The sequence below is a fragment of the Ictidomys tridecemlineatus genome, chromosome 12 (assembly GCF_052094955.1).
Source record: "Ictidomys tridecemlineatus isolate mIctTri1 chromosome 12, mIctTri1.hap1, whole genome shotgun sequence".
NCBI classification, from domain to species: Eukaryota; Metazoa; Chordata; class Mammalia; order Rodentia; family Sciuridae; genus Ictidomys; species Ictidomys tridecemlineatus.
In genome coordinates, this window is record NC_135488.1 from 33,985,885 (window position 1) to 34,000,896 (window position 15,012).

The 15,012-nt window shown below is 50.2% G+C and overlaps 1 protein-coding gene across 1 annotated transcript; it reads left to right on the forward strand.

Annotated features, from left to right (window-relative positions):
* The first annotated feature begins 817 nt into the window (after positions 1–817).
* LOC144369203 (ral guanine nucleotide dissociation stimulator-like) lies at positions 818–10,049 on the forward strand. The gene is made up of 6 exons (XM_078028388.1): positions 818–2,677; positions 3,760–3,874; positions 6,177–6,277; positions 6,444–6,560; positions 7,535–7,649; positions 9,545–10,049. Exons 2-6 carry the CDS (start codon positions 3,856–3,858, stop codon positions 9,751–9,753), a joined length of 561 nt encoding a protein of 186 aa, XP_077884514.1. The 5' UTR covers positions 818–2,677; positions 3,760–3,855; the 3' UTR covers positions 9,754–10,049.
* Positions 10,050–15,012: the final 4,963 nt, after the last annotated feature.

Below are 15,012 nucleotides of genomic sequence, written 5' to 3' on the forward strand. Positions count from 1 at the left end.
GTGGGTAGGTGTGGGTCACAGAGAACTGGGGGCCTTGGAGGGGCCCATTAGTGTCCTAGTTTGCATGTATGTGAATAGAGATTTAGCGGCTCTCTCTGCAGAATTTTCCTGGGTGTGGAGTATCCATCATGAGACTCTGGTGTCCACCTCCAGGGGAGCCATGTTGAACCACTGCACCTGCTGGGTCCGAACCTCCTGACACCCTAGCAAGCACTGACACTCTCGAGCCCAGCAGCTTCTATGCCTATCATTAAAGAGTCCTAGTGTGTGTTGTGCCCTGGCTGTCAGGACCAAAGCACCTAGGGTTTGTGCCTGGTCCACACAAAAATGCAGCTGCATCCCAGACCAGAGCAGGGATATGGAAGTGCACTGGACCATTCCTCCCATCTTGATGGGACTAGAGTGTGTCTGTACAAAGTCTTTTGGTCCTTATTCCCTTGTCCCTGTAGGGCATAGCAGGTTGAAGCAAAGTCTTGTACCAAGATTGGACTAGAGGCTCATAGGAAGACCCCCACATGATCACATGAAGGCCTCAGGTAGCAGGGTATCAAGATGGTGCCCTTGTGTTGAGAGCTCACTTGTCTCTGATTGTCCTTGAGCACTGTCCTCTGGGTAGCTACTCCCAAATTCCCTCTCTGATGAGCTTTCTCCAACCCTGCTCAGGTGACCTGCCAGGACAGGGCTCCAGTCATCATCCGCAGGGCCTTAGATGCACACTTGCTCCAGCAGGAGGACCCAGAAAACTACGAGCTTCTGCAAATTCTCTCGAACCATCAGAGTAAGTGGAACCATCAGAGGGTAGGGAGCAGTGAGTCACAGTGGGCTCACGATAACTGGGAGCCAGAACACAGTGTGCATTGACCCAGTGCCCAGGATGAGTATGGTGGGACTTGTGCATAAAACAAAGTGTAATGATGGGGCATAAATCTGCAGGTTCTTCATGTTCCCCAGGGGCTGTGGACCTGCCTATCATGTGTTCTTTCCTTGGCCTGAGGAGGCATTGCAAAGCTATTATCCACAAGGGACCAAGAAGAGAGGCTTCTTTGTCTTGTGTCAAAGAAGACAGACAACCACAGGGTGCCTACTTTGGTGGCCTTTCCTGACCTAGATGAGTACATGAGAAAAGCAGTTCAATGAAGAATCATTTCTGGCTTCCAATCTTTCTATTCATTGCAAACTGAGTTTACTTAGGACCAGAGGCCATTTCTAGAGAGAAGAGTGTGGTAGAATAGAACCCTTCACAGCTTGTAAACTCTTCTTGGAGAGAGAGAGAGAGAGAGAGAGAGAGAGAGAGAGAGAGAGAGAGAGAGAGAGAGAGAGAGAGAGAGAGAGAGAGAAAGAAGAAGAAGAAAGAGGAGGAGGAGGACGAGGAGGAGGAGGACGAGGAGGAGGAGGACAAGGATGAGGAGGACGAGGAGAAGGAGGACATGGAGGAGGAGAAGGAGAAGTAGAAAAATGAAAATAAGTTGAAGGAGGAGACCATGAATAAGAAGGTCAAGATGACTTTAAGAAGAAGCATGAGGAGAAGATGAAGAAGAACAAGAACAAGAAGGAGAAACACAAGCCGAACAAGAAGTATAACAATAAATTGATTAAAAATGTGAATGAGAATTAGACTCATGAGGAGAAAATGCAGAAGTGGGGAACTCAAGAGAAATATATATCTCTGGATGGCACAGCCCTGCTGTGGACATCCTCCACCTACGCTCAACACACCTCCAAACCATACCCCTCCAATTAGTGTAGCCCTGTATGAGTGGATGAATCCACTGGCAAGGTGGAGGCACCCACCATCAAGTGCTTTTCCATAAACTGACCTGTGATCATTGCTGCAGTGGGGAGAAAAATTTGAACACATGAGTCTTTGGGGACCAATCCAGATACAAACTCTAGCTGTTTGTCTTTGGTGGGTCCAACGTGAACTAAGAAGGTCTGGGGTACAAGGGGCTATTTCCTTGAAAGGTGTTCCTGTAGGGGACCTCCTGTGCATAGAGGGTCCTCAGGGAGGAATCAGTGGGGAGTCTTTGGTGCAACAGTAGCTGGATTCGGGGGCTCTCAGGTCTGTGTGTGAGACCTGAGCTGGCAGAGGCTCTCAGTTGTGGGGGATGTTGGGTAGTGTATTACTTGAGTGTCACCTACCACGCCTCTGCCCCTGCCTCTCCAGAGCTGAGGATCCCTGCTGATGGAAACGTATATTACGCCCTGGATGGCAGAGTGGATTATAACTTTCTTCTTCAGGAAACAGCTGCCAGCAAGTTGTTTAAAGTCAAGCCAAAGGAGGTAAACAGCCACCTTCTTCAGTCTTTACTCCTGGTGCCACTCCACATCCTCCAAGGGGACAAGAACCTCAGGTTCTGGATGGATGTTTTAGAATGCCCACAGAGCCAACTGCCAGGCTGGGTGGGGTGCAGGTGCTGGGCTTTGCTGATGTTGTCATCCCCCACAGTTCTTGGAGCCTTCTGTGGCAGTGGCATCCAGGATCCCAGCAGCTGTGAGCAGCAGCTCTGCGGTGGCTGCAGGACCATTGCCCCAGGCCACCCAAACCAATGAGTGGTGCGTGAGAAAAGTCACCAGTAGCAGCTCCTCACTGCTTCACTCCAGCGACCAGGTGGAAGACATCCGCTTTGTCCACGTCCTCCTAGAGGGACAGAGCCTGAGGGAGACAAAGCGCATCCTGGTAAGCCCGACAGCAGGGCTGCCTCCTGGGTGTCCCCACAGTGGAAGGCAGGAGACACAGCTAACCCTGGGGCTGTGGTGGGAAATTAAGAAGAGAGAGGTCAGTCTTAAGGGCTTGACCTGAGTGGGGAGAGCCTCAGCATGCCCAGCTGCAGCGGTGAGTGGGCCTGTGTATTGTGGGTTTGGCAGGCCAGAAGTGCAGACGGAAGTGCTGTGGACAGATGAAGGCAGAGATATGTCCAGGGTGCAGGCTGCAGTGCCTAGAACTTGGTATTCTCAATGAGTGAGGTTGGAGCAGCGGAGCTGGCAGTGACTTGTCACATGTGTAGGAGGGGGTGTGTTCCTGGTGGCAGGGAAGAGAACCTCCTTAGCATGACTAGGTGTGAAAATTTGGGGTCGGGATCACCTGGGGGGTCATGCCAAACTTCGGAATGTCAGTCTTTGCATGTATGTAAATACGGAGCTAAAGGGGTTCTTGGCAGAATTTCTATGGATGTGCAGTAGACACGCTAATGCTGCAGGTGTCCAGCTGCAGAGGAGACATGTTCAGTGACTGCCAGTGCTGAGTCAAGTACATCATTAGAACCAGACCCGCACCGAGCTTCCAGAGCCCAGGGCCTCTCCAGGCTATCATGAAGCACTCAAGTGCACACTCTTGTATCTGAGTCTGTTTTGTGTAGTGGCAGTCAGGACCAAAATTTTCAGTGCATCTGCCTCTTCCACCCACAAAGGCAGCCTGCATCCCAGAGCACACTTGGTGCGCAGATCCCTGGCCCATTGCTGTCATCTCAGTGAGATGAGAGTGTGTCTGTGCATAGGCAGTTTGGTCCTTTGACCTGAGTGGAATGTGGCTCCCCAGGGGGAGGGGAGATGGCAGGTACAGGCAGATATTTGTACCAGGATTGTTCTAGTAGCACGTTGCAAGAACCCAGGCGGTATATGGAGGCCACACTCAGGTAGCAGGATAACAAGATTGTGCCCTTGTATATGTAGCTGAGATTTCTCCTCAATGTTTGACCACAGTCTTCTGGGTAGCTCCTCTAAAAGCCATTCTCTGATGACATTTGTCCCACCCTGATCTAGGTGACGTGTCAGGAGAGGGTGACAAGCCTCATCCGCAGGGCCTTGGACCAAAATTTGTTGCAGCATGAGGATGTGGACAACTTTGAGCTGCTGAGAATGATGTCTCTGCATGACAGTAAGTAGGACAATCAGACAGTGGGGAGACATGATCCACAGTGGGCTCAGGATAACTCACAGCCAAGAGAAAGTGGGCCTTGGCCCTAAAATAGCCAGAGTGTGGTGGGCCTGGTGCAGGAAACCAAGTGCAGTGATGGGCGTGTCCAGTGTGGACGAGTTCAATGAGGCCCCAGGCGGCTGCTGGACCTCTCTAAATGTGTTCTCCCCTGGACCTGGTCTGGCAATGCAAAGCTAATATCGATGAGGGCAAGGCAGAGAGAGGCTCAATCCATCATCAGTTTGGTTTATGGCTCACTGATAAGGATGCCTTCAAATGAAGAGGAGCAGAGCATGGGTCCTGATTGGATCAGCATTGCTATGGACGGAAGCCGCACAGGTCCCAATCCATGGCCAGGATATGAGAAGTCCTGCCTACTCAAGAATGTCAGGATTGCAGCAACTGGGAACAGGACTCAGTGAAGAGGAAGTCAAGGCCAGGGGACAGCCTGTTTGGGTTCTTTTTGGAACAATTCCAAGTCCTCTGTGCCTGGGTGCCCATCTCCTGAAGATATCAGAATGGCCAGGTTATTATTCCTTCCAGCAACAAAGAAGGGCATCTGAAGAACAGAGGCCACAATGCTGAGCTGTCCACAATGCCAGTGCTCTTTCCTTTCTTGTGAGCCCGACACTCCTAGCCTCCACCATCCCAGCCTGTCCACAGTAGAACCCACCATCTGTCGAGCACGTAAGTGAGTTTTCCCATTTTCACACACTGCCTCATTTGAGTTGGCTCTGTCTCACACATGAGGAAGACTGAGGTGCAAGGAGCTGGGCAAGGGGCAGTGTCTGCGAATCTCAGGGACTTGGGAGGCAGTGCAGGGGGAAGGGGATTTCCAAACAGCCTCAGAAACTTAGGGAGACCCTGTACCCAAGTCAAAAGGCCTGGGAATGGTCTCAGTGCTTAAGTGCCTCTGGCTTTATCCCTAGTAAAAAAATAAGCCAGTCAAAAGGAATTACCAAACCGAGAATCTACAAAGGTGATTTCAGAAACAGACTTTCAACCCAAGCATCAGTTGAGAGCAGGCTCCAGACCAGGGGAGGTTTGTGTGTAAAAGACGTCAAAAGGGAGGACTACGGGGGGCCTGGAACCCACTAGGTGTGATGGCATCTATGCCTTATGGCAGGAGGGTGGCAGTGATGCTGGCCCTCTCCTAGATTTTGGAAACCTTGTTTTCATTGGGGAAGCTTTATGGAGGTGGAATCTATTTTAGCAATCCTGGTCCAGATGAGGTGCTGACTACCACAGGTAGAAGCCTATCCAGAATGCGGTGTCTGTTATTCAGTCTTTCCTGACTGTGACAATGACAAAGAAAGGAAGTCACTTGTCTTTGGTCTTGGTTTCACTCCTGGCCATTGATTGAGAACTGATTTCATCTTGGACTACTGAACAGAGGCTGCATCTGGGCAGAAGAGTGTGATAGATTTGAACTCCTCAGGACGCCCCACCATTGCCAGAGAAAGAAGGAGAAGGAGGAGGAGGAGAAAGAGACACTCCTGAGTGGGGAGAGGATCACATGATAAAGAGCAGGAGGCAGAAGAAGAAAAAGAAGGAGGTGAACAGAAGGAAGGGTGGAGGGAGATACACAAGAAGAAGAACAAGAAGGAATCATGTAAGAACAGGAAAAAGACCCAGAAAGAACTACAAGAAGATGCAGGACAGAAAGAAGAGCCAGAAGTAGAACAAGAACCAGAATAAAAGTACCAAGCAGATAGCTCCTGATGAGAAACAAGGGGAAGGAGAGCGATCCTAGAAAACAATAGAGTTCTCCAGGGCACCACCCTGCTCAAGTCCTCCCATGTCCATGCCCAACACACCTCTGATGGATACCACCTCCCCTCCGTGTATTCATCCATGAGTGGATTCATCCAGGGCAAGGGGATGAATTCCCCCACCATCCAACGCTTCCCTGAATGCCCATGTGTGAGCATGGCTGCCCTGGGGAGAAAGGCCTAAGCACAGGAGCCTTTGCCAATCCTGATGCAGATCCTGGCAGTGTCCCTTTGGCAGATCCAACCTGCACTGAGAAGTTCTGGGCCCAAGGTGCTGTTTCCATTGCCAGGTGCTCTTTTGGTTTAGAATCCTGTACATCATCTTCTCCAGGGAAGAATCACTGAGGGAGTCTTTGGTGGCACTGTAGCTGGATAGGAGGGCTCTCAATTCTGGTGCAGGCTCGCCCTGGCGGAGACTCTCAGGGGTTGTGGGTGTTTTGTGGTCTAATCCTTGAGTGCCACCTAACAATTCTCTCCACTTTGCTCTGCAGAAATCAAGGTCCCTGACCACTCACTGATGTATCTGTCCATGAATCCACAAATCAAATATTATTTCATCGTGAGGAAACGCCGCGAGGTCAAGGGAAAGGAGGTAAACACCTACCTTATTCAAGCTGTACTTGTGCTGCCATTCCACTCCCACCTGGGGAAATGAGAAGCCTGAGCACCTGGACATATGTGCTAGAAGCCCATAGAGCCAACTGACAGGCTGGGGTGGCTTTCTGTTTCTGGGTTTGCTGATGTTCCATCCCCCACAGTTCTCAGAATCAACCTGCAAGTCCTCCAGGCCGCTTTCCCACAAGCAGGTGGGAGACACCTGCTTAATTCGTGTCCACTTAGAAACACAAAGTCCAAAGATGGCCAAGACTGTTTTGGTAAGCCTGGGAGCAGGGGTGTCCCCTGGTGCTTACACCTGGGTGGGGAGCAGACACTGGTCCAATACCATGAACTACTCATGCCCTCTTGAATTTGGAGCTTCTGGATGATCAGGAGGATAGATGGGAAACAAGAAGGAAGAGGTCAGTGTGAAGGGCTGGAGCTGAGATGAGGGAGAGCAGCAGCTTGTCCACCGCCATGTCTGAGGGAGTCTGTGTGTCAGGTGGCAGCATGCAGTCCAGAAGGGCAGAGGCAGGTATGGGTGACAGATGAGAACAGGCCAGGACCTAGGTTGCAGGTTCCTCTGTATGGGATGCTGGCCTCTATGGAGCAGGACACCAGTATGAGGTTCTGCATGTTCCTTGAACAAGGAGCTGAGAGGGTCTCTCTGCAGAGTCAGTATGGATGTGGAGCAAGCACACTAAATGTCCAGGTAACCCAATGACCACCCTTGGCGGAACAGGTGCCCTCGTACACCCCAGCCAGCACTGAGCCTCTGGAGGCCAGGAGCTCTCATGGCTATCTTTCGTCACTCCTGTGTGTGGTCATGTTCCTGGGTCTGATTTGGGCCCTGGCAATCCAGACCAAAGCCTCTAGGTTTTGTGCCTAGGCCATTCCCAATGCCGCCTGCATCCTCGGGCAGACCTAGGATCTTGGAGGCTATTGTCCCATTCCTCCCAACTTGTGGGATGAGATTGCATCTGTATGCAGGTAGTGGGGTCCTTTCACTTGGAGAGAAGTGCAGCTCCACAAAGAGCAATGGCAGGTCCAGGAAGTCCTATGTACAAGGATTGGGCTAGTAGCCTATGGGAAGAGCCCACGCGATGAGCAGGAGGTCAGCCTCAGGTAGTAGGGTCATGGATGTTGCCCTTGTATTTAGAGTGGAGGTGCCTCCAGAATGCCCCTGCCCACTGTCCTTGAGTAGTCACTTCAAGGCCCATTTCCTGAAGGCCTGTCTCCCATGCTGCTCCAGGTGACCTGCCACGATCGGGCTCCTGTCGTCATCCGCAGGGCCCTCGAGCTACACTTGCTTACTCAGGAGAAGCCGGAGGAATATGAGCTGGGCCAAATCATCTCTCACCGTCAGAGTAAGTGGGACAATCAGATGACAGAGAGCAAGGGTCAGGATGTGGACTCAGGTCGACTCTTAGCACCAAAGAGTAGTCTCTGACCCCCAAGAACACTCCAACAGGGTGTGTTGGGCTCGTGCACAAAGCCAACTGCACTTCTGCTGGTGTAAGCTCTCCAGGTGTTTTGGTATACCCCAGTGGCTAGTGCGGCTCCCCACCAGGTGCCCTGCCCAGGACATGAAGATGCATGCAAAGCTGACATCATTGAGGAGTGAGGAGGAAAGCCTCTTTCCAGGAGCAGTATGGTTCTGTGGTCTGAGATAGGAGTGGTTTCAGAGGAACATGGGAATGCATGGGCTAAAGATGGAACTGGCATTTTGTGGACTGAAGCAGTAGGATTGAAAGCCTTCTGTGTGACCAGAAAACCACTGCCTGGGCAGAGCATTGCCAAGATTCTAGCAAGCAGTAACAGGATGAAATTGGGAAGAAAACACAGCCTGGGAGACAGCTTGAATCATCTGTTTTTGCATCAATTCCATGGTCTTCCGCACCTGAGTCCACTAGCCAAGGAGTGATCCCAATAGCCAGGTTATGATCCCTAACTAGAGTCAGATGAGGGCTTCCTGAGCACGTAGCCACAGAGCTCATCTGATAATAATGTCAGCGCTTTTTCATTGGTTGGTTGGTTGGCTTTTGTGAGCCAAACACCTCAGCAGCCATTATCCCAGCCTATGTACGCTGAAGACCACCATCCCAATGAGTTCTAGGATCACTTGTCTCCTATCTTAACCTCCTGTTAGGTTAGTAGAGTCTATGGAAGAGGAAGTCTGTCTGGGGCCTTGGTACCCTAAGAAATTCATAGCAGAGATCCCCACATCCAACCCAGAAGGGATAGAGAACAGGCTCTAGGTTAGAGGAGGGCGACAGGAAAGAGGTGTTCAGAGGAAGAAGAAGCTGGCTGTTGTATTCCCCCACTTGGGGTCATGGCACCACTGGGCCATACACCATGTCGGAGGGAAGCAGTCCCTTTGCTGGTCTTTGGAATCATTGTTCTCAGGAGGGCAGCATTTGGAATGTGGCCTCCATTCTCAGAAGCCTGGTTCACATGGAAGCAGGCTCCACCAACGCAGAAGCGTGGCTCTAATGTGGTATCCGTGCTGGTCAGCCTGTCCTCACCGTGGCCATACTTGAGAATCCTAGGCCTTTTCTCTGGGTTTCACAACTTTCTCTTTGGTTGTGCACTGAGGCTGTCCATAAAGCTCTAGTGTGTGGCAGTGGAGAGCTCCTCAGCCCTTGCCACAAAGGCATAGACTGGGAGAGAGAGAACAAGGCTGGGAGAGAGGGAGAGAGAGAAAGACGGAGAGGAGAAGGAGGACCTCTACTTGGAGAATTGAGGATTCAGTGGAGCCAACAGGGACAAGGTACTGGTGCCCAGGGCGCACTCCTGTTTAGGTCTTCCTCCAAGCATGCTCAACCTTTCTTCCAGTCCCTCCCACCTCCCAGTAGTGTATTCATCTTGAATGAGAATTTCATGTTGACATCAGAGCACTCACCATCCAATGCTTCCTTCCAAACCCACCTGTGAAGATGGCTCATGTGGGGTCTGAATCTTCGGCACTTTTGTGGGAGATTTCAGATGCAAACCCTAGTGGTGTGCTTTGGCAGACGCAAGAGGACCTGGGATGTTTTGGAGTCCAAAGCCTTTGGTAGGAACAGACATTAGGTCTGTTGAAGTGCTCTGCCTAGTTCTTCCTCAGGGAGGACTGTGGAGGCTGTCTTGTTGGTATTGGTGCTGAATTGGAGAGCTCTCAGGTGTGTGGCTCAGTTCGTTTCTGGCACAGGCTCTCAGATGTTGGGGTGTCCCAGGGAGCACCTCCTGAGCCACCTTATTTTGTACACCCCTCTCTCCCCAGAGCTGAGGATTCCAGCGCAGGCCAACGTATTTTACGCAAAGAACCCTCACACGAAACCCAACTTCGTGCTGAGGAAAAGGAGCTTCTCCCAAAAGAATGATGAGTGGATCCAGCCTCAACCTCCCTCTCGTCCTGCAAAGAAGAAGGCTGCAGCCCTCCTGAGGATGCTTGCAAAACCATTCTGCTGCTGTGTGCCTGGGCGGGGCTGAGGCAGCCCAGGAATATTTACATTGATTACTATTTGCTTCAAAGTTTGAATCTATAGTTTGCCATTGTCTTTGACCTTGTTTAGTAACACAGTTGTTACTCTATCCTGTATTTGTTGTTCCCATTAATATATTATTATTTTAAAATATATATGTTTTTGTTACCTGATCTACTGTGATGATTTGTTACCTGATCTACTGTGATGGTTTTTGATCCAAATTGTGCATTTGATGATAATGAATGCCATGCATTTAGGAACCTGTAGACTCTAGACAATGAATGAATGTCTACTGTTGCATGGACTGGTCTGCAGAGTCCTGTAGCATTTGAGCTTGTGTGAGGGCTTCATAGGGCTTGCAAAAAGTCCGGGTCAGATGGTCCTGCATGAAGCTTAGCTCCTAGTGGTCTCCTCTACAGCATAAGGGCCAAGGAGAAACCCACTTCCACACAGAAGATGGGAAGCTACCTTATGAAGGTGATCGTAGGTGTGGGACCCTCTTGCTAGGACCCTTTTTCTATTGGGCCAAAACTGTGCTCTGAATGTGATTGCTGAGAAGAGCTTGGAATTTCCTGATTGAAACAGTTCATGCAAGCTGCTTCCACTTGCAGGAACAAAGTGTGTTCTCGTTGAGCACTTTGGGGTGTCCCAGGTTGCACTAGAGTGTGTCAGAAGCACTTGTAATGATTGGCATTCACGGTTTCACATTGAAGCCTCTGTGCCATCTGTCAACCACTGATGGCGGCAAGTGGGTACCCTGCCTTTCAATGAGTTTTCTGAAAAAGTAGGAGTTTTGAAGAACTGATCTTCTCAGCATTCCCCTTGCCTCCCCAAGTTGGGTGATGTCAATTATACAGGCTTCCTTGGGAGCACACATTTTATATTGAGCTGGAATTGGACTCTGGATGCGATTGCTGAAAATAGCTGGGGAATGGGAGAATGGAAGCTGTTTGCTGCAAGCAGTTTCAATTTGCTTTATTGATTAACTTTGTTGTAAGTGAGCACATGCTATTTTTTTTTCCTGTGGACCTAGAAGAATTCAAAACTGCTTCTTACAGGTGACAGGCATCCTTACACATTGAAGCCTCTGTGTCATTGATAAAAAAAACAGTTCACTCATGTGGGCACCTGCACTTCAAGTGAATGTTGTAAATGAGTGTGACAAATGGATGTCAGTGAGACTTTGGAGAACTGATCTTCTCAGCTGGTCCTCTTTTCCACTGCACGTTGGTGATGCTAGATTCAAGAGATCTCTTTCTGGCACCCTTTGTGTTTCATGCCTGAACTGTGCTCTGAAAGTTCTTGAGGAGAACAGCTTAGAAGTGCAGAAGTGAAGCTGTTTGTTGAAGCAGCTTCAAGTGGCACAAGCTAACTTGTTCTCAGTGAGCACATGGGGATTTTCCCTGGTTGAAGCAGTGTGAATGAGAATGGCTTCTCAGAGCTGGTAGGCATGTTTGCATTTGGCAAACTTTGCCATCTGCCACCCAGAGTTCCTTGCATGAAACCTACATTTCCAGTGTTTTCAGAAAGGTGTGATGAGTGGGTTTCCATGGAATTTTGTGGAATTGATCTTTTCAGGCAGTCCTCATTGCCTTCTCAAAATTGTTGATCCTGGTGCAAGGGCTCTCTTGTCAGCCAACATTGTATTTTGGGCCTGACCTCGGCTCTGAATGTACTTGCTGTACTTCCCATCTTTCCTCTCTCTGGTCCACTCCTCAGATCCCATCCTTCTTTCAATAGGGCCTCATCCAGGAAGCCTGCCCATGTGCCTCCCACTTGATTTCAACTTCTCCAGTGCACTTATTGTCAAAGCAGGGACTCCCAGGAGAGAGGGCTCTCCATTCTGCACACTGAAATTTCTCAGCAGGGAGGACTCCTCCATGCTTGCATGGCGGGGCTGCAATCACCTGGAAGGTGGAAATAGGAGGCTGGTGGTGTTCCTAGCCAGGATGCTGGTGACTGCAGTGCATTTAATCTATGGCCCTCAAGGAGGTTTATGCTGCAGATTTGTGTACTTCTGCATCTGTATGCACACAGTTCTTCATGTGGGGAAAAAAGCAATGTTCTCAAAGTTTGCTTTATATTATACTCAACTGGTAATTTACAAACCCCAGTGTCCCATCTTAGCCTAGAGCCATTCCATCAGCCCAGGGCCAGTGGGTGGTCCAGCGGTCACTACTATGCACAGGTCTAAGGTGGCTCCAGTGTGTAGCTGAATTTGAGAGCCAGTGTACTGTAGGATTTGCCCTTGAGGTTAGAATTCATTGACTTCCTCTTATGTCATTTCACTGGTTCAGGATATTCCTTGTCTCATGGACTATTCTGTGAAATCTTCAAGTTAGCCATCTCTGGTCATTTCTTCCCTTTGATGGCACCTGGTTCAACAGCTTGTTGTTGGGTGGGGTCAGTCATGGGCAGTCCTGGGTCACAGAGAGGGACAGGAAGACCCTAATGTGGAATGGTGGTGTAGAGAGTGAGGGTGGGGCCAGAGCCCACACTGTGTTTAGGGTAGGGAAGGGATCTGAAGAGACTACCTTGAAAGCGAGCTCTGGCTGCAGTTAACCAGGAATCAGGGCCTGGAAATGGAAGCCATGACAGGGCTTCTGACTAGAAAGGACACATCTTTCTGGGCTCAGTTGGAGGTCCATCGAGGCAGAGGAAAAGAGAGAGGATGCAGGAGAGGGGGATGGTCTAGATCACAGAGCAGCTCCGTCATCATATCTTAGAGAATGGATTTTTTTCTTCCAGTTGTTGGTAAATGCTAATTCCTTCACGTGTTACATTCACATCCACCTCGTCCATTGGAAAGGCTGCTCAACCACCACAGGCAGTGGTATCTTGGTGGATGTGTGCATTCTAAAAGGAGGTGAGGTTGGCGCCAATAGAGTGTGTGGGCGCTCAGGCATTGGCAAGCTTGCTTTGGAGAGTGAATCCTCTAAATGTTATTGGGCTGTTTTTGAAAGATCGTGTGGTTTGGCTAGACCTAGAATGCTTCCACACAATTTAGCATGGTGTATATTTTAGAGAGCATGATCACTGAGGGGCAGGTTGCTGGTGTGAAGCCGTGAGCATTAACATCTATCAAGTTTCTCACCTGGAGTTGGCTACCTACAACTGGTGACAGTTTTGCTCCTACGGAGCAATACTGAACAAGTCTCTGGGCCAGTAATCCATTGCTGAACTCCATCACCAACAAAAAGACCCTGAGTGAAGGTGAGGACCAGAAGAGCCCGGGAACCACCTGACAGCAGCCCTGAAGTCCTGAGCTCTGGCACATCATATGCCAACTCAACTGGGTATCAACCTCTTCCTGGGCTCATTAGAACTGTGTGCTTCAACTTTCAGAAACAAATGCAGAATGACAGAATCTTCTGTGAGGACACTTTTCTAAGTCTTGTTTGCAGCACGTGTTCTAAGTCTTATTTGCAGCATGTCTTCACTGGAATGAGTAGTCATTTGGCATTCTGTTGTACTTAAAATTTCATGAGATTCTGTCGCTCCCACCTGACAGATCCCTTTCTAGAACAATCTTGGGGCCCTGCTGCAGGGACACCCAGTGAGGATGCTCGAGGAAACCTTTCTGTCCAGGAACGCGGTGGGGCTGGTGAGGGCTGGGGTCCTAGGGCGAGCTGGCTGCGGCTTTTTACCTGAAGTCCCCCTGTACCGCCCCTTGATGATCCTCCTGGAGTCGGGCCCCAAGTGACTTCTCCCTGGGCAGCCTTTGGGAGGCACCGAGGAACTGTCTGGGGCCCTGTCCCTGAGGGCGACAGGGCTTTCAGTGTTTGCTGACTTGAGTTGTAAGGATTTTGTAAGGAGGACTCCAGCCCTCCACCTCTACCCGCAGACATCCAATGGATGGCTAAAGGCAGAATTAGAAGGGCAGCATCTCTGCCTCAATATATGGCCCATCCATCCCCTTTGCCCGAGTCACCTTGGATTTGTTACTGGACCCTGCTGGCTGCATCAGTGCCCACCAGCACAAGGAACAGGCAAAAAAAAGAAAGAAAAAAAAATAAAGAACTTTGATCAAACTGGGGAGAAGCAGCCAGAAGGCTTGGAAGAAGCCCCTGACCCACAGAAGTGGTTACAGTTTATAGAAACAAAACCCAAGTGATCTATATCCGTGAATTTCCTTGGCCTGAAGAAAAGCAAAAATGGGAAAAACACAGAAAATGCCTAGGCAGATGGCCTGTGCCCAGGCCTGAGGAAGGGCGGGACCCATCTTAGCTTTCCTGGCTCCTGAGGTGGGCGTAGGGTTGCAGCCCGTCTCTATTTTCAGCAGAAGAAAGTTGCTCTTAATTCAGAATCCAGACCCCCACCCCCATGCAGTCTGTTTCATGTCCCAGGAACAAGGTCTGATTGATGTGCATCTGAGAGCCAAAGCAGGTGACACAGCTCTCCTGACAAGGCACCACCTGGCCAATCCTGGGAAGATGGACAGACCTCAACTGGTCAGGACCACCTGCTTTGGCAGCTGTGCAAAGCCCAAGCCCTTGCCCTCATTCCCCTCTCTATAAAAGCTCCAAGTCATTGTCACCCCCTGAAAACAGGCTAAGATGTGGGTCCCCTGCCTTCCCCGTGTGGCTGCACTGATAAAAGTTTCTTTCCTGCTGGGCATGGTGGTGCATGCCTGTAATCCCAGAGATTCTCGGGAGGCTGAGGCAGGAGGATCACTTGAGGTCAACCTTGGTGATTTTGTGAGACCCTCAGCAATGTAGCAAGACCCCTTCTCAAAACAAGAATAAAAAGGATTGGGGTGTGCTCAGTGGTAAGGCACCCGGGTTCAATTCCTAGTCCTTTACCTGGAGCTGAAGCTCCCTTCCTCCTTTTCTTTTGCGGGTTAAAGCTTCCCCTGTGCATTCAGTGTCATTGGACTTGGAGTTATCATTGACCCAACTCAGAAGTTCCCATCTCTGGTATCTCCACCTCCTCTTGGTACTGGGGATTGGACCAGGGGCTCTGCCACTGAGCTACATCCTCAGCCCTTTTAATTCTTTATCTTAAGACAGTGCCTCAATAAGTTGCTAAACCTGGCCTCAAACCCACAATCCTCCTGCCTCAGCCTCCTGAGTCACTCTAGCACAGGTGGGTGGCACTGTGCTCGGCCTGTGGTTGCATTTGGATGCAGTCCAAGCTGCTTCAGGTTTGAGGAACGTTCTGTGGGCATCTATATAACAGTACCTGGATGGGGGTGCTTTCTGCAGGGGGCGCCAGACCCTCTCGCTGTTTTTTTCTGTGGATGTCTGCCTGGCCTGCAGTGGGT